This window comes from Pyxicephalus adspersus, chromosome 11 (assembly GCF_032062135.1).
Source record: "Pyxicephalus adspersus chromosome 11, UCB_Pads_2.0, whole genome shotgun sequence".
Taxonomy (NCBI): Eukaryota; Metazoa; Chordata; class Amphibia; order Anura; family Pyxicephalidae; genus Pyxicephalus; species Pyxicephalus adspersus.
In genome coordinates this window covers 37,493,681-37,516,649 of record NC_092868.1, presented here as the reverse complement: position 1 = coordinate 37,516,649, position 22,969 = coordinate 37,493,681, and the positions used below count along the sequence as shown (strand labels likewise).

Below are 22,969 nucleotides of genomic sequence, written 5' to 3'. Positions count from 1 at the left end.
AAATACTGCACCTGACAATTTAGTTCAGCACCATCAAATCTGATGACAACTAAGTTTAAATTGGTCAGCTACTAAATTGCATAACATATGCACTGAAATGTTTACATGTTTCAGTGTTTTCAACACTTGACCTGATTTATTTAGTAGATATAAATGTAAATGAAACATTGGGGTGAACAAGGACCCCATAGCCATTCCATAAATAAATTTGTAACTTCTGGTGAATTACCCAGTTTATTCTACCTGATAGTTAAATTGATAGGTACCTTAAGGACAGTAGTCAAAGCTGTGACATGCTACATCCAATCCCATATTTCAGAAGTAAGGGTTCTTTTAAATGTAGCAGCATAACTAATCCTATTATATAATCCATACTAATGCATGCATGCAAATGATGGTCTAAGTGACATTAGTAAACAAAGAACAAAGAAGCCACCTCCTCTGTTTGGTTTGTCCTTACTTTTCCCTTTATTGTCTCCTACTGAGCAAGTTTTACTAGTTCAGTGCTGTCCACCTACTTTTTCTTCATACACCCTCTCCTTATTATACCTCTTTATAATACCCCCGTCTTGTGTATTCCCCTTTCATGTTTTGATACCCATTTTTAATAATTCTAGCCTACATGGGTGTTTACTGTTTGTTTTTATAAACATAAGTGCTTGTATTAAACAATTATTATTATATGATAGGATCTATATATTTTGCTTATGGTCCCAAAATGTATTTGTGAGGAAAAGATATGTAAAATACATTTGTAAATTTGAACATATCACTTACAAGGAAAAGTTGAACAGCACTGTACTAAAAGTAAACACATTTTTTTCATGTAAAAGTCCTCCATAGTTAAAATTAAATCTTAGATTATTAAATAACAGTTTTAACCATAAAATGGTAATAACAGTCAAAACTGAACATGTAATATATATTTTAGTTTGAGATGTTTAGGGTAAATATCAGCTGGCAAGTATCAGTACTAGATTGACACCCCAATATGATCCATTGCAACAACTTATTGGGATTTATTAAGACTGAGAAGAGAGAACCTGGGTGATCCAGCAAATGTTGACTCAAATAGTTAACAAATGTTTTAGTCTTGGACTGGATCTATTCCAGGTTTTATTAATATTATTATTATTATTATTATTATTATTAATAATAATAAAATTAATAAACAGGATTTATATAGCACCAACATATTACGCAGCGCTGTACATTAAATAGGGGTTGCAAATGACAGAGGAATACAGACAGTGACACTGGAGGAGAGGACTAACGAAAGGGGAGATGTACAGAGAAACGAGAACCGGTCCAAGGACTGACCCTTGGGGAACACCAACAGGTAGGAGAGTGGGAGAGGAGGAGTTACCATTGAAATAAACTTGAAAGGAGCGGTCAGACAGACAGGAAGCATACCAAGAGAGAGCAGTGTCACTGATACCATTGGAGCGCATGATTTTTATTAGAAGAGGGTTTGCTGGAGCATTAGAGTTTCCCCATGATAGTCTATCTGTTCCAGTCTTGGAGAGCTTAAATAAATCAGGCCCATTGTGAAATATAGGAGAAGGCTTCACCCCACTAGTAACAATAGACCGTAGTGGATACACATTCTTGCCTCATTTTCCGCTATTTTAAATTGGAGCGTTGGATACTCCATTGTGTGGAATTCTATCCTCCCCTAGTTTACAACAGTCCCTGTATCCTAACTTGTTAAAATCTATTTGCTCCCTAGACAAAAGTAAAGCTACCTGGAAAATGCTCTCCTACCCCTTCTATTGACTTCTTCAATAGAAAGCTGTACCAATGTATTTGATATTCATATGCCCACCATCCTCTATGTAAAGGATCATTAGTGTTGTTACATAGCTTTACCATCCCAAAGCTATATTCCGACTGGCAGTGAGGTTGTGGTGTTCATTGCAGTTCAAGAGAGAATAAATGGCGGTCAGCAGTGAGAGATTCAGTCCCCCTTACTGCCTCCCACTGTTACATCTGCATATTTCTGATTCTTTAGGAACCAGCAGATTCCTTTAGAATCAGCACTACAGAGCAGGCCACAGCATAACTGGCAAGCCATGTGGGAACTTGCCCTAAGGATATATTAGAAAAGTATCTACAGTCTGTTTAACTCATGTCAAATTTCATCCCCATATACAGTATATCCTGCAAAGCCTTAAAAGTCTAGACACAGAGTGATATTTGTTTCAAAAAAAAAATACAGTAAATTACTTTATAACAGTATTTACATTTCCAGTTTTGACTTTACGTAAAAAAAATCAAAAAACAAAAAAACAAATGCATTAAAATTGTAATCAGACAACTATAAAACACTTGTGTCCTTGGTCAGCTCTGACAGCTGTTAAGCAGAATAAGAATAAGTTTTTTGCTTCTTTTTTTTTGCTATTGTTATTTCTTTTTTTTTCTATGCATGGTGCATGAAATTGCATGTCTCCTGCTAATCAGCATGGGTCAGTAGAACTGGATTGCATGTTTTTCACACTATTTTACCACCAGCTGAGACACTGTGGCTAGAAATTTACAACTTGATAGCCCATATTGTTCACAGGAAGTAGAAATGCCATATACACACTGGGAAGGTTTTCCATCTTGTGGCCAAATGCAGGTTTTAGCTTATGAATCCACATGGATTTAATAATGAAATTGTAAGCTGAGATATTTTATCTGTTCCAGTCCACAAAATGATGGATCCTTCAGCCAGTGCCCAGATGACATTCCTGCTATAACCACTTTTCCAATAATGGTTTTCTTTCCCTCAGTGATTGTGCCAGATATTTTTACAACAGACTAACCTTTCACTCTCTCCTCACTAATTCTTTTCCCTTTATTAGCTGTATTATCACTAACCTCTTGCATTTTGTGTTAGTTATTTCTGTTTACAGACTGTTTTTTATTTAAGTAATTTTTTGTTCTAGTTTTATTTGTTTTTTTTTCCTTTAATAATGACAGGTCCTGATGGTTGAATAAGCTTCATGTAGATGGAAATATTTTCTCTTTGCAGTCCTCAGCATTGGACTCCAAATTCTATGCATTTAAATATAGAGCTCATAGGAATTATTCATCTTATCCACATAGAAGTGGAGGATTTAGTTCTGAAGCACATATCAATTGTGTCCATCAATAGGTGCTTTTATTAAAACAAACATTTCAGAATAAACATTTACTGAAATTTATGTAGAAAAAAATAATGTTGGCAAAATTAGATTCAAACACCAGTTTTGATCATATGAATATTTTTTTCATTAAAGTATTCATACATTTTAGAAAAAAATGTTGTTATAATTTTTCTATTTGTGTTTTCTACTGATGTTATGTTTGGTATATAAATATTTATGTACATTCTCACTAAAGAAAATCCAGAAAGACAGCCAAATTGCAAGGCCCTAATTGAAGCACTGATGTAAAAATTATGTAACGGAAAGCTTTTTACTAAATTAGTTTTTGCTATAAAAATTGATTTACAAAGAAATAAAGGATGTTCACTTTGTAAAGTTAACTTTTTCTAACTTAGTTAATCAGATAAATCTCTAATGACATTAAACATTCAATTATCTAATGAACATCTAATAATGAGCAAGCATTTTTTTTCTTGCCCATGATAAAGCATTATTTTTAAATTTATTTAGCATCTAGGTAATAAAATGAGGCAAGCAAAAAAAATCTCTAGGCAAAAGATAACTAACGGTGTGTAAAGAAAGTTGAGAAACAACATTTTGATTGAACATTATAGAATAACTGTAGTCTCTTTGACATTTTACGTAAATGTTTCACGTGTAGTGAATAAGGTGAATTAGTGTTGACTTAATTTTAGTTTTTAGTTTTGTAATTTTCCTTGCACATGATTGAATGTCTTTAGTAAGTTTTTACCTGTCTCTGCATAGTGAACATTTACTTTAGTAAACATTTATTAATGATTTAATTTACTAAACATTTAGTTTACTCCTTGAGCAACCCAATCTCACAGTTTCAAGAATGTAAGTTTAGTAATTGGTAATAATGAATACATTCAGTGATTATGATACAGAGGTGAATTTATACTACACTATAAGCAAGTGGCTATTAATATAGCATAACATTCAAGATTCTAATTTTTCAAACAGATATTTTTTGTAACGTTATTCCAACTACCATTATTTTGTAGCTGTTTATGCTTATCTGAGCAAAAAAGAATGTGTAGTTATTTCACAAACATATTTCAGAAAATATACACAGGAACAGATAGGCAACAATATCCCTACAACGTTATTAATGCTATCCTGTCCAAAACCTAATCCTATTTTTTGGTCTCAATTTCATGGTAAAAAAGCAAATGCCTGGACTATGATTCACTTATTATCAATATAATGATGAAGAATATTGAACCTAATATCTTGAAATAATGGGATGGAGCATGTTTAGTAATTTTGAAAAGTTGTTGAGATATTAATGTCTACCCATTCCTGCATGTGTGCCCTATGAATGTGTAAAATAAATATGGATTTTCATTATTTTTTGATACATTTTTATAATTGACAGTAAAAAAAAATTACTGAATTAAAAATAACTGAATAATATTTTATGGTGCACAGTGATCCAAATACTTGCTGATTGTTTCAGCTGTTTGAAAGCCCACTGATACCTTTGGTTTCGTATAATGCACCTGATTTTTCACCTAAATATTGACTGCAAGGGCACCACCTAGTCATATATATTTAGGATGAACCCTTATAGTTGCTATGCCCTAAAAAGTTACCCAATAAGTTACTCACAAAGTTACCCAATAAATTATTCAGATAAGCAGGAAAATGAAAAGCAACACATGCTATATGATATAACTGTTGTATTGCATAGTAAAGCTATCATAAAACATTTACCTTAGGATTACATTGCCTTTGTGTGTCTATCCTGAATAGATGTCCTGCCACGTGTACAGTGGCTGTCCCCAGGAACACATACTTAGACATAGCAATACCCACCTCAACCCCTATTTATGTGCAATCTTTGCAATAATCCAATCACTTTAAGATGCAGAAAAATGTTCTTATCCAATTGCATGGGGAACTATGTTGGTTATAGTGCACTCCCTCATTAAATGTAAAAACAGCACATACTTTCCTTATAGTGTGAATACTAAGGTTGGACATGGAAGCATTGTCTTCAGTGGTAGATTCTGGGTAACAAGTGTATGCAGGGTAACATTTTTATAACTGCTAGATATACTATTACATTTACAGAGTGAATTACTTGAGTAAACGGCACGGGACATCCCAGTGTGATCATTTAGCATTCAGTGCACTTTATGGATGTTTCTGGTGATGATGTATATACTTTTAACAGATCCAATTATTTTGTTTCATATTAAAACGCTGTATTTCAAGTATAGCCATTCATCAAAGTCATGTTACATTGAATGGCTAACGTGTTGCAAATACATATTTACCCATAAGGTCAGATCAGCCCTGCCTTTAGGAGAATGTATTGTTGGATTTCACAAGACACTTTCAGCTTTTTGTTTTTGTTGTTTTTGCTGTTTATGAGGCTTCTGGATTTCTTTAACCTTGAACTGATTGGTTATTTTTAGGGGAACCAAGTGCTCCAAAGTTAACAGGCCGTGTTGGAGATGATGGGAACTCATTTAAAGTTGTCTTGATCAAGCAGGATGATGGTGGCTCCCCTATCCGCCACTACCTTGTCCGTTACAGAGCTGTAAGTGTCTTTCGGAAATTGTCCTACAGTTGCCTATTCTGTATGGCTTTTGTTTTAAGTGGCTTTTGAATAATGGATTTATTCATTCTTATGTTTCAAGCATTAAAATATGTTGTTCAATTTTGTGTCTGGTATATACTTCCCTTCCTAAATAAGGGCCAAGTAGCCATTTTTAGGTCCAGTCATTAATTTGACTTTTTTGTAATAAATGCACTTGTGATGTTTTTTTCTTTTTTTTTATCATTATTTGATTTTAACTCAACATCTGCTGTAAGCCTTTTTTTGTCAGAGGCCAAAAAATTCAGGGTGTCTGTATAGTAAAAAAAAAATGTGTACATCTACAACAAACAATTTTGGTCTGCATTGTCTGTGTTGTGTCTGTTTTTGTAATTGAATTATTTTGTGACACGTTTAGGATGAACTAATATTTGTAGCTTTTGAATGACTACAAACTTATAACTTCAAACATTATATGCTGTTGTTGTGGACCTTAAATATCCTCCTTTGGTTCTTCTTTAGAAAAATTCCCTGGACTGGAAACCTGAGATTAAGATAGCATCAGACAGTGACCACATCATGCTGCGCTCTCTAGACTGGAATGCTGAGTATGAGGTTGTTGTGGTAGCTGAGAACCAACAGGGGAAGTCAAAGGCAGCTCTCTTCAATTTTAGAACCACAACAAAGCCCACAGTTATTCCAGGTACCTTTTGTTTTTTAATATCCTCATCCCTTCTGCTTAACCATTAACGCAACTGAGCTGCTTACTTCCTAACGTGCCTGAACATACCCTTGACCAGCCGCTTGCTTACAGCCAACCTTAATAACTGGTCTTGCATGCACAGCTTGCGTTGTGCCTGGACCGCGTGATGATGCTGAGCGTGAATTGCCTTATGTTGACAATGACATACCTCCTTATTAACTACAAAAATAAAGCTCAGGTATGCTGGTGCAGCATACAAATGCCCGATCTTGGGGTTTTTTGTTTGAGATTAAGCAGTTTGATCACTCTGTGTTTTCTTTTATGATTGTTGGTACTCTACATAACAATTAGGTAATTACTTGTATACCAACAACTTCTGTCATGGATTTCATAGTGGACTGTTTTAAAACTGTAATTAAATACATAAAGGACCAGTAAATCTAATATGCAAGGGGTTTTTACTATGAAAGTGTTTGTACCTTTCACTACTATGTGTGCAACCAGCCCTGTCTTGTGATGTGTAAGTTTAGCTTGTTGCCTCGCTTAGTAGGGTAAAATAACCTATTGAGGTGGTGAAAACTGTGTTTGTGCCCCTTTTTATGTGTCATTTTTCTTTTTTATTGTCTACATAAATAATTAAAGGGGAATCCGGTATGATTAGGCAAATATGGACAACATAGGGAGTGTATAGGTCAGACAGATTAAAAAATGAGCATTATTATCTTTAGCAAATAACTTCACTCATTTTCAGATCTGGTAAACTCTTGACTTATAAACCATGTTATTATTTTGTTGACAAACATGTATTTTATAATTTAAATGTTACAGCTTAGTTTCTTAAAATAACATTAGTTTATTGGTTTAGTTTTTAAAGCTAGGAGGATTGCTTATATGCAAACCAGATTCCCAAAAGCAAATATTGGTTCAGGCCACAGTGCTTTAAAGGGATTGGATAGTGTTTAGGATTTAAGTATTTTCTCTTTATTTTATCATGGTCTGACCATATACATATATATTTAAAAGTTACATATTTACCCTGAGTTTTCTATAATTATATTTTAAACGGCCAGTAGCTGGTGGCTCTGGGCTCCTTTTTTAGGCTACGCTAGACTGTATTATGTAAAACTGCATGTATACAGAACTCAGTAGCACATATTTCGTTTTGAGTGACGGCACTGAAACATAGGAGCCTTGTATGGCTTCTTACATTATTTCCATACAGAGAGGAAATATGGTAGCACACAGCTATTCTTTAAAAAAAATAATATTTTCTAATATTTATGTGATGGATTGAGTCTATTTAGGTTTTGTTTTTACATTAAGATTTTTTACCAGCATTGAAAAAATGTAGGCATTATAGCAGTTTAAATTGTATTAGCATTAACAAACTGCAATTGACACAACACAAAATGATTAGAGTTTTCCCTTAAAATTACTGCTAGTCAGTGGTGGGTAAAGTGCATCTTTGTTCATCAGTAATGACTATGTGACACAAATTTGGGTGTTCCAAACATATATAGCAATAAGCCTCCCGTAGAGTACATTCTGGGGGTAACCTGAATGGAGAGAATGCGCTTGCCAAGTGTCTTTCTCTGTAGCCAGTTGCAGTCTGACAAGTTCTCATATGACTAGACCTTAATGTTATTTAACTTGTAGTACTGCTAAATACCAGGTTTCTTGCACAATTATAATCTCTTTTTGGAGCTCAACGGATTACTGGCCCAGGCTATACACAGGGTATCTATCCTACATTTATAAACTTACATTTATTCCATTACTTATCTTTTAAAATGGGTGTACTGGTATTATAGGGGTGCATGAGGTCAGATGCACGTTAAAGATTTGAAGTTGAACTGCAGACAGTTTGTTTTATTGGTACTTGTAACAGAGCATGGGAGGGTTTAATCATCTTCCAGATTTTTTTTCTGTTTTTACTTCTTTTACTTTCTTCCCTGACATATGATAAAATAAAATCTGCCCAAAAAGGAGGTAAAATTTCACCATCAACGGTTACTATTGATGGTGTCTTCATTGGGAGCCTATTTCTGACCTCAAGTTCTAATTGTCAAGTTGTTACATGTGGGACTTACCTTTTTAATCTCTGTCCTGGTGGCTGGTTTAACAAGGATTCTCTACTGAAATGATGGCAATTGTCCTGTCAAAGACACAGCCCCCACCTTACATTACCAGTGATTATAACCCTTTCCCAATCATTTTTGGCTGCAGCTCCACTGCTGATTATGTTTTTACTTAATCTCTGTGCATGTGCATGACTTGAGTGGAGTGGGAACATTGGGAACATGGAAGTTTTAAAATGTGGAGTGCATTGCTTTGTGCTTTAGTCTTCCAACATTATTTATGCAGTTAATAATGTATAATGAAATTAATGTATATTTTAAAATATCGATTTATTTGGGACAGCTTAGGAAAACATGTTGTAGTATTAACACAAGCACATTTCTTTGATGTAAATGTATTGCACTACTTTTATTGTGTCTCATCTTTGTCTAGAGGCATTCTGGATGATTTATATGTTAAAGGTGCTATCAAAGAATACTATGTCATATAATGTATGGTAGGAAAGGAGACAAAGACCAACAGTCTAGCAGTTTTCATTTGTGCCAAAATTTCTGTAGTATAAAGCCAGCAATCTGGCAACTCAGGTATCTACCTGGTTTTAAATACAAGACCTGCAATCCGCAAAAACATCTGACATCTGTTAAATATGCTTAAACTAATTTTTAATAAAGCTTTCTCTCTGTGGATTTTTAAAATATACCCATCAGACCAGCACGTCCCAACCAGGGTTCTGTGGACCCCTAGGGTTCCTCACAAAGATGACAGGGGTTCTCTGACCTCCCATATAATAGTCCTTGCATAGTTACAGGGTAAATACTAATTACCAAGCCTGCTGCATGTACCCAATGATAGCTGTGTGTTGGGGAAAGGGGAGGGGGGCATTGTTCCCGCTGTCCAACAGTTATTTGCTTTTAGCAAAAGTTGCTAAATTATTTTAATGGATCCTCTGCTGTTAAAGGTTGAGAAGAGCTTTCGACTATAAATGTTGTTTTATAAGTATAGAAAGGAGTTAGTTTGTTTAACAGTAATTACTTTGTCCAAAAAGACATTTGGTAATGACCAATACTAAAAAGTGAATACAATGCCCTTTACAAACAATGGCATATTTAGCTGTGTATAAAGCTACGTACACACGTCAGATTTTTATCGCCCGATAATCGGCATCGGCCAATTATCGGGCGAAAATCTGCCGTGTGTACAGTCGGTGTCGTCCATCGTCCGGACGACCGACCTGCCGGATCCACGGACTATGGACGACAGCCAATCGTAATGAAAGTGAAGGGGAGAGCGCGCAGCAGGGTGCCGCTCCGTCGCTCTCCCCCTCCCCTCTCCATAGAGCATGAACGGTGCTGTATGTACAGCACCGTTCATGCATCGTGCACTCCCTTGTCGTTGGAAAGGATCGTGAAAGATCCTTTCCAATGACAAAAATTGGCAGTGTGTACGCGGCTTAAGTATGGAGTGAATGATACTGTAATTCATCTTTTTTTCTACTTATTTACCTTCATATTATATACTTTCTTTCTGATAACCTAAAGCAGTAGCTGTAAGACTTTTGGAATTTAAACTAAAAGCAAGAAGTTGGTAAGGGGGTCTCTCACTGAAACCTCGCCCAAACTCTGACATTTCACAAACCATAAGCATGAACCTCCCCACCAACAACTCTACCATTCGCGTTAACTCTTAGCACTCCCACTAATACTTAACCCACACCACATTTCCCTAAAACCTGTCTCCAACAGTAACAAACTTAATTCCTAACCTGTTAAGCAGCACTCTTATCCATTACTGAAAACACAGGGGCTAAATGTTACATTCTAGATACTACTAGGAATGAAAAGTGTTGATCCTTGAATTTACTTTCTATCTCCCTTCTAAAAACTGCACATGCTTCATTTAGGTTCACTGCATTGCAGTTTAAAATGTAATAAACTGTTTTTTTTTTACACTCTATTTTGTATTTGTTTAGTAGGTATAAAAGGATAAAATCTGAAGAGTGTAACACAATTTTTTTTTCCTTGTACTCACTGTTGGTGTTGCTGTAGATTTAATAATTCCCAGTGTGGCACCAAAGAAGAAAAAATTGGCTACATTCATTTTAAGTTGCATGGAACTTGAAGGTTATACTTTTAATATTACTGATTATAGTTAGAATTATAGCATGCTGGAAAACTAATTGTTGGTTGATAATTGAATAGAATAGTACCCCCTCCATCTTCTCTGCAATAATTCCTAATGTATAAAGCTTACAAATTGTAGAGCGACAGATTTTAGAAACCTACAGACTGGCACCACAACATTTTCCCAATGCATTCTCTTCATTTGGTCAATGATTACATGATTAAGCAAGCATTGGGGAAATCAACTCTTCATTAGTTACTACCTTCTCTTTACAGCTCTGCAATGAATGGTGCACTACCAACTCTTATTTATGGCATGCTTTCATTTGTTTTATAGGAGTATGAGTGTTATTTATTGTTATTGGGGTGATAGAAGAGGGATGAACGTGACCTTTGTGACTCCATGTTGTCTATATTTACTCAATAACAGAAATTTTGCTCAGACGGGGTCACACTGTGGTCCTGTAATAAAATCCTTTCATACTTTTGTGTATTTTCTATAGCATGTAATTAGTAGTGTGCTAGAATTTGCATCAGTTAAGTTCTAGGGCTATACAGCAGAATGGTTCAGAAATTCTAGATTCCAAATGTCCTAGCACCAATTGCAATCAATAAGTAAAACAATTTGGTCTCTGAAAAGCACCTACACCAACCAAATGCTTCAAAATTACATGGGAAGATCCCCAAATGTCAGAAAATTATTGTGCCAATTAATGGGGAAAATATATACAGCGGAGGGCATGGGTTATTTTTTATATGGCTTAGAAGGTAACACAGGAAAAGTCCCCTAATGTACAGATTTGCAGGGTCCCCAATTATTCTTCTTACACTATTGACACAACATAGATGTGACAACAATTGAGTCTCCACAATAACATTAAACCCTCAAGTCCTGCCAACAGTAAGTTCTAAATGCCATATATATATATATATATATATATATATATATATAATACTATGCCCTTGGACCCCCCTGCAGAAGAATTAGGCATGCCCCAAAAACACCTGATCTCTAGTTATAGAGAGCAAAATTTTGATTGCACATCAATGTTATTCAGTTTTTGTAGAAGCAGACTAAATGGCATCTTTTTGATTAAATTTGACTTCACCCCATAAACACTAGTGATTAAGAGGTATTCTGTCTTTGTGGATGTCTGCTTTCAGATATATATGAATTCAGTTTGATGTTAACATAATAAAAGTTCATTCAAGCTTAGACACCTGTGATCATTACATGCATGCAGGTGCCAAAGGCGTTTCGATAGATTTTGATGTATAGTGGTACAGCAAAGAACCTCAATGATGATGTAGTGTGCTTTGATGTGCTATATATGTTTGTTAGCTTCCTTAGAAAAAGTTAGGTTTGCTTTTATTGACCATAGTTGGCTCACACTTACAAATCTGTAGCAGTCAGTTTTTCATTGGGAGTGTTTTTTTGTTTTTTTTACATACAGACATATCTATCTGTAAAAGTGTGTGTGTATTATAAAAGTAAAATAGGATTCACTTACTGGACAAACGTTTGACCTGTTCACATGTTTGATAAACCTTTGTAAAATCTGTGAAATTGGCTGCCTTCTTACTGATAGATTTTGCACTGGTGTCTTGCGCTTAATGTGTGATCAATAGCTCTAATTTCCTGCTAACAGCTTCTGCTTCAGGGCTTGCCTCAGTAACTCTGCTACTATTTTAACAACTGCCATCTTTTAGTTATTTTTTTTTCTTGTTTGGCAATGCTGAGTTGACCTTTTTTGCTACATTTTTTTTGTATTTGTGACCTGTTCATTTTCTTATCTGTTTTCTCTCTTCTCTCTCTTTTTTTCTATTTTTTTACCTTCCTTTTGATCCCATGATTTCTCCCACCTCCTTCCTTTGTCCCCAAACTTTCCCTTGTCTGTGATTTATGTCACTTCAACTGCCCCTGGACATCCATTCTTCTACATGCACCAAAATTTCGCCAACAACCACTTTCTCTGGACTCATTACATCAGCAGCCAATATTGGGAGCTGTACTGTGTCATCCACCTCCGCAGCTTTGCTCGCCTTATTAGTGACTGTACTTTTCTCTTAGACTTTTTTTTTCTGCTCCTGCAGATGTTTCTCCTTGCTGGGGAGAAATGATTATCCAAGCAACCCTACACCATGTATCTATTCTTTGTTTTGTTTTAAAAGATTTGAGATTACAATTTCTAACACCAACTGCCCTTCCAACAAAAAAAAAAATATTTCTTTAATTAAAGGGTGACCACAATATTTTTAAAAAATATGTTGGCTTAGTGGACAGGGACAGTACGTAAGCAACTGATAACTTGGATTTGATTAAAGAATGGCTAGTTTTTGAGACATTAACAAAATGGTGTTTTCAAGCTGTGAACACACCTAAAGGGATGCTCCACTATTACAAAAAAAAAATGTAAATGTTCCTTCTTTTTTTTAAAAGAAAAAAAAAGCTGGACTTTTCACTTCTTGGTAACCTTTATACTGCTAGCTTGGGGATTTTGGTTGCTTTCTCGTGTAGGTACATTATCAGCTATGTGTCTAGTTTTCCAAATTGGTGGAACAGGGAACAAATAACCAAATAGGAGAGTACCCACCAAGGTTACTCAGTATTTACTTATATCACAGAGTACTAGCTAATGCTTATCCCTCTGGATCCACAAGCATAGATCAGTTAGTAAAATGTCAGTACGTGGGGAAGACTGAGCTTGGAAATGAAAGAAATGTTTATATGTGTTTTGCAAGTGTTTAATCTCTGTACCATACCACATTATTGGGCAATATCCCTAATCATAAAACAGCATTATTATCAGTGACAAGCAAAGTTACAAAGTTACTAGTTCCTAGCTATTTGTAAATCTGACTAGCTTTTGTAGAATATTTGCCAACACTGTCCATAGGCAACAAGCACATCCAAATATGTTTACATTATATACCGTATTATATTATTAGTATTATTAGTACAATAATTCATGATATTTGTATTTTTTTGAGTATTGTGATGTTAAGTCATCAGCTAGGTAATCATCTAACATCTTTGCAGCCATATATTTGATTGCAAGGATATAGAGCTATCAAAATGGCTTTCACAACTATGTCTGATGCACTGCTTCCTGCTGTTTGCCAATTATATGGAGGCAAAATTAACTTGGTAGGTGCACCCCTGGATCTCATTATTGCCCCTTGTATACACTGTCCATTGACTATAAAAGTATTAGAACTGTAATGGTCCATAACAGATAATGACGGGTGTAAAAATATTTGACATTACCCTTCCTTAATGAAAGACAGAAATGATAGTTAATCGAGATATTTGATTGAAATAGGAAAGTAATATGAAATAAAAACTGTTAGTTTGTTGTGGATAGGTTAACAGTAACACAATGTTTTTTACAATAACATTTTTATTAATATGTATAACTTAATTGTCATATTGGAACTTCAATTGATGCAACAAAAAAGTGATAGATAAAATAAGGACCCTTATGGGACTTTTACTGCTCTGTGTGTTCCAGTTGAAGATACTGCCTCCAACATTTTGCTACAATGATAGCAGTCATGGGGACAGGAAGACATTTCATTTTTTAGAAATATTAATCGTAGTAATCGTATTAAAAGAAATCCAGTTAACCTTAGTACCAAAATTCCTATTCAGAGCACTGTTCTTTTATTCAATAATTCTGGGTGCAAGGTCCCAGTTTTTCAGACTTGACACTAAAATACAAGTTCCAATATATGTGGCTTTCCCTCACTCCCAATGGGCATGTTCTTGTGAGATTCCTAAGTCTATCAAAAGATCCACTGACATTACCTTGCTGATTTTATCCCATTTGAAGCATAAGAGTAATGTGAGTCTTTTTATGATTTTGACTCTTTTAATTGTGACATTTTCTTGATTTTGACAAAGCTGATGGGAGGGTTAGGAGGGCAGCCACAGAAGAGGGCCTTGAATTTTAGTGCAAGGCTTGCTTTAAAAAACTAATCCAACACACCCTTGTAAAAGGCCAATCGTTGCACCTCTCTGGTCTTTCTGTTGGATTCTGATTAGAATACTTAGAATTAGAATACTTCCAACCCTAAAAAAGCCAATGGACTGGGAGAGTGGCAAGGTGCAGTTTAGCATTGTTTAAATATCACTCAACCTGATTTACATTACAGAGTGGATTAACCAACAATTTGATTTCTTGTTTTCTAACTTTTCCTAAAGTTTTTGTCCAGGTAAAAAAAAAATAAAAAAAAAAAATATATATATATATACACGAGGGGCTGCTGAGAAGTTCCTGGCTTTGCCCTCTTCCAGATGAAATAGAAAAATGTGTGTGGGGGCATATGACAGCCTAATATCTTAATATGTAACTGTGCAAATATCAGGTCTTTGCGAGAACCTTTAGTGAGAAGCTGTGATGGCAGAGGCACAAGCAAGTTTTACGTCGTTGGAGGTATGGGCCGTCATAAAGGTTTTGTTTCTCTAGGGGAAGGAAAGACACTTCTCCCCCAGTGTTTGTGACATCTCAGTGTGAATGTCCTTTGCTGACTTTCCCTGGAGAAACAAAAACTTGACGGCCCGTAACTCCAACGACGTGAAACTTGCTTGTGCCTCTACCATCACAGCTTTTCACTAAAAGAAAAAACAGTTTTAAAAATTGCAAAGACCTGATATTTGCACAGTTACATAGTAAGATACTAGGCTGTCATATGCCGCCACACTCATTTTTCTACTTCATCTGGAAGGGGGCAAAGCCGGGAACTTCTCAACACCCCCTCGTATATATATATATCTATATATACTCTTTTGTTTAACTACCAAACCGTCCTACTTTCCTCACCTCCACAAAATAGGGACTAAATGCTATTAAAGATTAAAGATAGGAGGGCTGTTTGGAGATTAGGAGATTAGGAGGGCTGTTTGGACATCTTGGCATAACACAAGAAATGTTCACAGGACAGTTCTAGATTTCTTTAGTAAGGCTTTTTTTGCACTTAATGAACACTTATAACATATTGTTTTCAATAGTATATTTTAAAGACCAAACGGGAGCAAAAGAAGGTAATTGTTAGGGTTTACATACACTTTAATAAAATGTTCAGTTAACTATACCTAAGGTGTACACTTTTGAAGAAATATAAGGGTTACATCTAGCCCCAAAAAGTGCCAACATTTTTGTCTTTTTGTATTTATTGTAAGTATGTATACGCAATTTACGTATTCCTTTCTTTGCGTTATATTAAAATAAAATAACCCTAAGAAAATGTACTAAAACTCCCAATATTTGATGCCATGTCACAAAATAATATGTAAATTCTGTAAATGTCTTTTAATTTTAGGATATATATGTTACTTGTTTTCATTTTCTAGATAAGACATGTATAAAGGATCAACATATTGAGAAAAGAAAAGAGTTCTGATGTTTACAGAAAAACTGTTTAAGAATTTAAAATGAAAGATGCAGTTTTCTGTTGTTCACTTCCATAATCTAAGACTTATGGTTTTACAAATGAATTGTGGTTAAAGCAGTTATCCTTTGAGGCTTTTCAAGCACATATTCTTTATATTTCAAATTATTCACCTGCAAAAGGAAGCTGAGATGCATTTTTTTGTAGACAATAGAATACACTTATTTCAAATTCCATCATCAGGAACTCTTGGACACTTGCTTAGAAATCTTAATGAGTGTCAGTTGTTTTGGTCTTTTATGTTTGTTCAAACTAGACATACATGACTGTGTGACCAGGTCTTTTTTAACAGACCAGAGGTATCTAAGATTCTCACCTTTATGCCCAACTGACCTTTTTAATAGTGTGAATTGTTTTTTTTGTAAGATCTATTTTTGTTATAGCTGCAATTATTGAGATTTTCACTAAGACTGTACAATTAGGAAAATATATTTATTGATAAAAATGTAAAGCCTACCAGACATAATTCAACTGATGTGAAAATTTCCTAAGACCAACTTTTAGTTTTTCTTCTGAAATTTTTTAAATTACATTTTCCCAGTCCTATCTAAATTACTAAACATACAGTGTTGTACATAAAATATAACTGTAAACACAAAAACTGCTGCTATGTGCCCAGAAGCGGCAAATCACACCACAGTTTACTGAATTTGCATGCATTACCCTTGCCGCTCTGGTATGGTCTTTCCTGTAGAGAAAGGGAAGCAACCACATAGCCAGAACCAACTTGTCACTTACAGGAACTACACCATGATCAACCTGAGCCATGTGCAGGCTTGTGCATTCTGTTGAATGGGAGTGATTGGGTGCACAGTTGAGTCTGGGGTAGAATGCTGCAGTTAACTGCAAGTCTAAACTGGCCCAAGTGAACTTGTAGGCATATGTACCTTTGTAACCTATGTGACAAGAGCTAAATTGTGATGACTAGATGACTGGGTTAAAGCATCTCCAAAACAGCAGGTCTTTTGGAGTGTTTAAAGTATACAGTGGTTAGTATTTACTTAATGTACTTGATGCTGTAGCACAATTGCTGGAAAACTAATGTTGATAATGAGTAAACGATGTCAGAATGCAGGTTGTTTCCAGAGTAGCTATGCTGCCCGCTCAGGAAAATGAGCTTCATTGGACCATAGAGCAAAATAAGAAGTATTTCAGGCATTTTTTTAAGGTTATAACACTTTTTTTTAACATCATATAGATGGCCAGGTATGTATATGTGTGTGTGTGTCATTTACCAATGGAAGGGATGGCAACAAGATGCACAATGTGAAGAAGGCAGACTGGTGAAGGCAGTGTGACATAAAGATTCTGCTGCTGGATCTTGGTGCCATATACCACAGGACACCTGGTGGAAGTCTTGTAGAGTCTATTCTTTGACAGGTCAGAGCTGCTTAAGCGGCACAACGAGGCACCTACATTATTTTAAACGGGTGGTGTTTATATATATATATATATATATATATATATATATATACATTATTGGGTAATAAAGGGGCAGTTATGGAATGTTGGACACCTTTTAATTGAAGCTTTTTTTATTTTGCTTAAGTTCACGACAAAAAAAGTCATTGCTTATAATCCTTTTCATGGCCAAATCAGTTCTTCTGCTTGTCGAAAGGACCTGACTGTAAGTGATTTTTTTAAGAGGATTGAAAGGAGCATGTGTGTAAAAACATTAAAATTGCAAAAGCCATATACTTATATTATGTACAGTTAATTTCACTGGTGGAGAATTTCCTAATAATAAAATTATAGAAAAAAAAAAGGTATTGTGTTTTTGAGTCTTCTTGGGTGAAGGTTGGAAAAATTGGTGTTTTACATTAGCTATAGAAATGCATTGTGTAGGTTTGTGAGCTAGAAAAAATGCTATTCCAAAGACAAGGTTTGGAATTTATTTCTCAGGGATTTACTGGAGACATTTATCCTGTAAAAAATATGCCAAAGGAAGATTCAACAGGTTTCACAAATCAATTTCTGGCATTATTCCTTCCATGTAATTTATATTTGCTGTGCAAATCTCATTAGCTTGAAACTTTTTATTACGTAATTTTATGATGACCATAATAGTGGAGTAGTGGCATTTTCCTCATTTTGGACAAATCTTTGTGCAAACATCCATTGTGCATATTGCTAAAAAATAGGAATTCCTTTACCTCCTTTTTTTTTGGTTTAGAAAAGCAACCCTATTTAATGTACAGCGCTGCGTAATATGTTGGCGCTATATAAATCCTGTTTATTATTGATAATAATAATAATAATAACCTAGCAGCAAAGCATGCATGCTGGTATTCCTATAGCAGCAAGCATGCGGATTCCTGGCTAGACTGATACCAATCCATACGCCCATGAATTAGGCTAGGCTGTTGGGTAATTTTACATCTTAAGAGGCACAAAACGCTATCTACAGAGCACCTGGTGAGAAAGTGTGTATCCATATGCTAATGCTATCAATAATTGCAAATATGTAATTGAGTTGTTTTGCTTGAGGTTGGGTTTGGTTTTGATTTTTATATAAACAAACAAAAATATATAACTAGTTTACATTTTGGCTATTCAATCTATAGGAACTTTCCACACTCCAGGAACTATATTGTGATTGAATTTCAGCTAAACCTCTGGAACAGGATAACTTTTTATATGCTCTCAGAGAACATGTACTGTATGTTTAAAAATGTGTCTTTAGACAGGGCAGGGTAATAAAATTTTCTGTAATATCCAAATAACTTGTAACATTCTGAGGAATGTTGGAGCATGGTTGCTGGCAAAAAAATTCAAAAGCTGTGTTCTACATGTGGAGCAAGACTTGCAACTATTAAAAAAAATGCATGTAAAATTGTTATAATAAATAAATTGCACCACCGGTATTAATATTTTTTGGGGGAAATATTAGATTTGCAAATTTATAATACTTGGTCCTTTTATACATATTTGGATGTTTGGTATTAACAAAATTTTGTGTAACCTCACTTTTTCATATAGTAATTAAAATAACCATTTACTAAAGCTTTCAGATATATCATAAACACATTTTAAATTGTGGTAATATTCAAGGACATTGTCTTTGTATGCTGTAATTCTGCTGGCTCTCAAATAACTCTTGTATTGTGTTGTTGTATTTTGCAATACATATTCTAATCATGGTACTTTAGGTAACAGGTAACCACTTCAGTAATAGGTACTGACAGCATACCATAGCATGAAATGATTCTGATCCATGTATATTCTGTAGCATTGTCATATTGTATGGTAGGTTGCAGTTTCTTTTTTAATTTCTTTTAAAAATGTATGTATCCTTACTTTTATATTCATGATTTTCTACATCTATGGTTTAGTTTTAGTTTTTGTTCTTTCTTTTTCTGAAGCTACTACAAGCACCAGCACTGGACTGGGTATGGGAGCTATTGCGGGCATCCTCATTGTCGTATTTGTTCTCCTCTTGGTGGCTGTTGATGTGACCTGCTACTTCCTGAACAAATGTGGTCTTCTCATGTGTATTGCTGTCAATTTCTGTGGAAAGGCTGGACCAGGAGCCAAGGGCAAAGACATTGAAGAGGGAAAGGCAGCTTTTTCGTAAGTAATACTGAATTAAAAAAAAGTAAATAATGGGAAAACAGTGAAACTGTGAACTGAAACTGAAAGTAAAAGTGAACTGATTTATTTTAATATATTTTAACAATAATACATTGATATTAAAATATATCAATGTATTATTGTTTATCATAGGGTTATCCACTGTAGTCATTTGAATATTTCTGTTTTTGGTTGGATCCTTATTCAAAATAAAGGTAAACACTTACCCTACCTTACATTGTTCAGGGTCATCATTCTTGCTAGCATGCTCACCTTGTTTTCAGAGCAAAATCTGTGTACTCTGTCATGAAATATCCACCATGAATTTCTTCGTGAGCCCAACTTACCTCACACTTTCCTGTTGGCCAATGAGGCCACTTATCATAATTGCCAATATGTGAAGGCTAATAGGAAATCAGAATACTTCTAAATTGGTTTAATAAGATTTCATGGTTAAAAAAAATGTATCCCTGTGGACCTACAGCGGTGGATGGTTACATTTTAACATATGATTCATCCACAGGAAAGATGAGTCTAAAGAACCCATTGTTGAAGTGCGAACAGAAGAGGACAGGACACCCAACCATGATGGAAGCAACCAGACAGAACCCAATGAGACTACTCCACTAACAGAGCCTGAGTACGTATCATCATTTATATTGTTGTATTGTTAATGTATATCAATCATATTACGGTGGTTGGGAAAAGATCACAGCAATATGGTTAATTTTGCATTCTGAAAGAAGATTTTTGGATACAAGGGTGTTCCACCAAAAAGAAGCAACCTGTTTATTTAGACAAGGACAAGCAACTTCATTTATGTCAAGCCAACGAGTAGCATTTTTTTAGTAAATGGTAAAGCTTGGTGCCTAATGCATCCATTGATTGGTGCAAATTAGCTAATAAAGTTTCCAGTTTTGTAGTCAAAACTTTTTGATTCTATTACAAAAATAAAAGTTGTAACAGGATGGGCTAGAAACTAGGGGTCTTAGATTAAAATAGGTTCAACTGATAATATAAGCAGATGCAGATAGAAGCTAATGAAGAGATCTACAAAGAGATGCAGCAAAAGATGAGCGGTTGGAAGGATGGATTAGTCTGGCTGCAATATTCATAATAGATTGTAGAGGAGATAATCGGGTTAGTGGAATACCAGAGAGGAGGATGTCACAGTAGTCCAGAGGAGAGAAGATAAGCGTATGTACAAGGAGTTTGGTGGTCTCTGGGGACAAGTAGGGGCAGATTTTGGAGATGTTGCGCAGGTGAAAGTGACAATATCTGGAAATGTTCTGAATATGGGGGGTAAATGAGCGGGCAGAATCAAAGGTGACGCCAAGACAATGTGCCCAAGGGGAGGGACAAATAACAGTGTTGTTAACAGTTAGGAATATGTCAAAGGGAGATGATAAGTTGTTTTATCCAGGTTGAGTTTCAGAAATATGTCAGACATCCATGGTGAGATGGCTGACAGGCAGCATGAAACCTTGTCTTAACCAAAAAAATAAATAAAATATTTATTCATTTGTCAAACCTGTTGACAGTTACTTATGTGTGAATCTAAATAGTTAAAAAATGACCATTAGATGTCCATGACATGTAGAGGTATGGTGAGTAAAATATGTTCAGGCTTGAAGTAGTCATTATTTCCAACGCGTTTCACATATCATGCTTTTTCGGGGAAAGAGGACAGTACCATCCATTAAATCTACTCACATCAAAGTATGGAATATGCCATTAAGAGTTACTTTCTAAGGACTTCAGTATACAATTATCTTTTTACTGCTTATCCTCATTTTAGTTTTCTAACAATAAAGGGATTGCCAAATGTTTAAATCTCTATGAAGCATACAACTATAATTGCCTATTAATACTTGAGTGGTCTTTTCATAAATGTTTTCCCTCATGATTCTTTTTCAACACAAAATTCAGTTAGAGAAATAGATGAACCCTAGATGTAAATTGAATGATATTTGGTAAAACAACCGATAAGTAGACCCCCTGGTGTTTTATTGCTAAGACAGAATGAAACTGTGTCTATACTTGCTTGTCATACTTGGTTTAAAGAAAAAATAACTCAGCATTTAAGTTAAAGTGTATTAGGACACAGCATTTCATGCTCATGTAATCATGTATACATCAACTCTTAAAGAGTTAAGTTCTGCATTGCTATACTAACTCTAATAAATAGCTTTAGTTTTCTCTTTTCTACCCTTTCTTTGTCCAGTATGAATATTAACAACTGTTTATGTGTCCTAATCCAGTAAAAAGTCCAATGTTACCTTTTATCTGTGTAAACTAGTGTGCTTGTTTGTAATACTTTGTTGCTGTCACTCGTTTTCTTCATTGTCTATTCTCTCTTTTTCTCTCTTTTTCCCTCTTTCCTCTCTTTTTGCCCCTATGCTTGCAGGCATCCAGCTGACACCACAGCTACTGTTGAGGATATGCTGCCATCTGTTACCACTGTTACAACCAATTCTGATACTATTACTGAAACCTTTGCAACCGCACAAAACAGTCCCACAAGTGAGACCACCACTCTCACCTCTAGCACAGCGCCACCACCCACATCTGCTCCTGACTCAAACTCAGTTCAGTCCAGTCAGGCAACTCCTTCTAAAACTGAGGCACCTTCAGCCTCTTCACCTCCTGCTGCAGCTTCCCCAAAAGTGGCTCCATTAGTAGATCTCAGTGATACCCCATCGACTAACAACCCATCTACTGCTGTAGCCAGTCCAGGGGGAGTTCTAAATCCTACCGCTGCAACCACTGCAGCTGAGGCTCCCAAAGCAGTTACTAGGCCTTCAGCTCCAGTTCCACCAAGTACTACTAGTCCCCCAGCTACTCCTGAAAAAGGAAAGCAGGAAGCATCAGGTACTAAAAGCCCAGAGAAAGAAGCAGCACAGGCCAGCACAGTGAAAAGCCCAACGGAGGCTACCAAGAATGAGGCAGCTTCTGTCAGCAACACAAAACCCTCCCAGGGTGAGGACTTTCAAATTGATGGGGGGACCTTCAAGACTCCAGAAATTGACCTTGCAAAGGATGTTTTTGCAGCTCTTGGAACTTCTTCTTCTGCCGCTGTGGCTAGTGGGAAAGCTCCTGAGCTGGCTTCTTCCACTGCAGACACCAGTGTACCGCCTGCTTCATCAAAGACCGAGTATGATATCTCTTAATGCTGTGTATTAGTTGTAACTTGTGTTGTCTCTTGTTAGTGTTGTCAAGTGTTTTCTTTGTGGTTGTTTTACATAAAAGTACCCACAGACAAAAGAGATCTAATATTACCAATAATCTTTGAATTGGACAAATAACATTCCTATGGAGAACTGTACAGGCATCCCTGAACAGACTGGCT

The 22,969-nt window shown here is 35.5% G+C and overlaps 1 protein-coding gene across 11 annotated transcripts in view; it reads left to right on the top strand.

The window, feature by feature from the left end:
* The window catches only part of NCAM1 (neural cell adhesion molecule 1), a 213,440-nt gene that overhangs the window by 179,005 nt on the left and 11,466 nt on the right, over positions 1-22,969 (top strand). For 5 of the 11 annotated variants that reach the window (XM_072425530.1, XM_072425529.1, XM_072425532.1 and 2 more), the window contains 5 exons: positions 5,576-5,700; positions 6,220-6,400; positions 19,413-19,620; positions 20,144-20,260; positions 22,028-22,774. In XM_072425530.1, the coding sequence (XP_072281631.1) occupies positions 5,576-5,700; positions 6,220-6,400; positions 19,413-19,620; positions 20,144-20,260; positions 22,028-22,774 (1,378 nt within the window). Of the gene's footprint in view, positions 1-5,575; positions 5,701-6,219; positions 6,401-12,590; positions 14,880-19,412; positions 19,621-20,143; positions 20,261-22,027; positions 22,775-22,969 lie in introns of those variants that run through there. The other 6 variants (XM_072425535.1, XM_072425540.1, XM_072425536.1 and 3 more) reach the window with 4 other exon arrangements.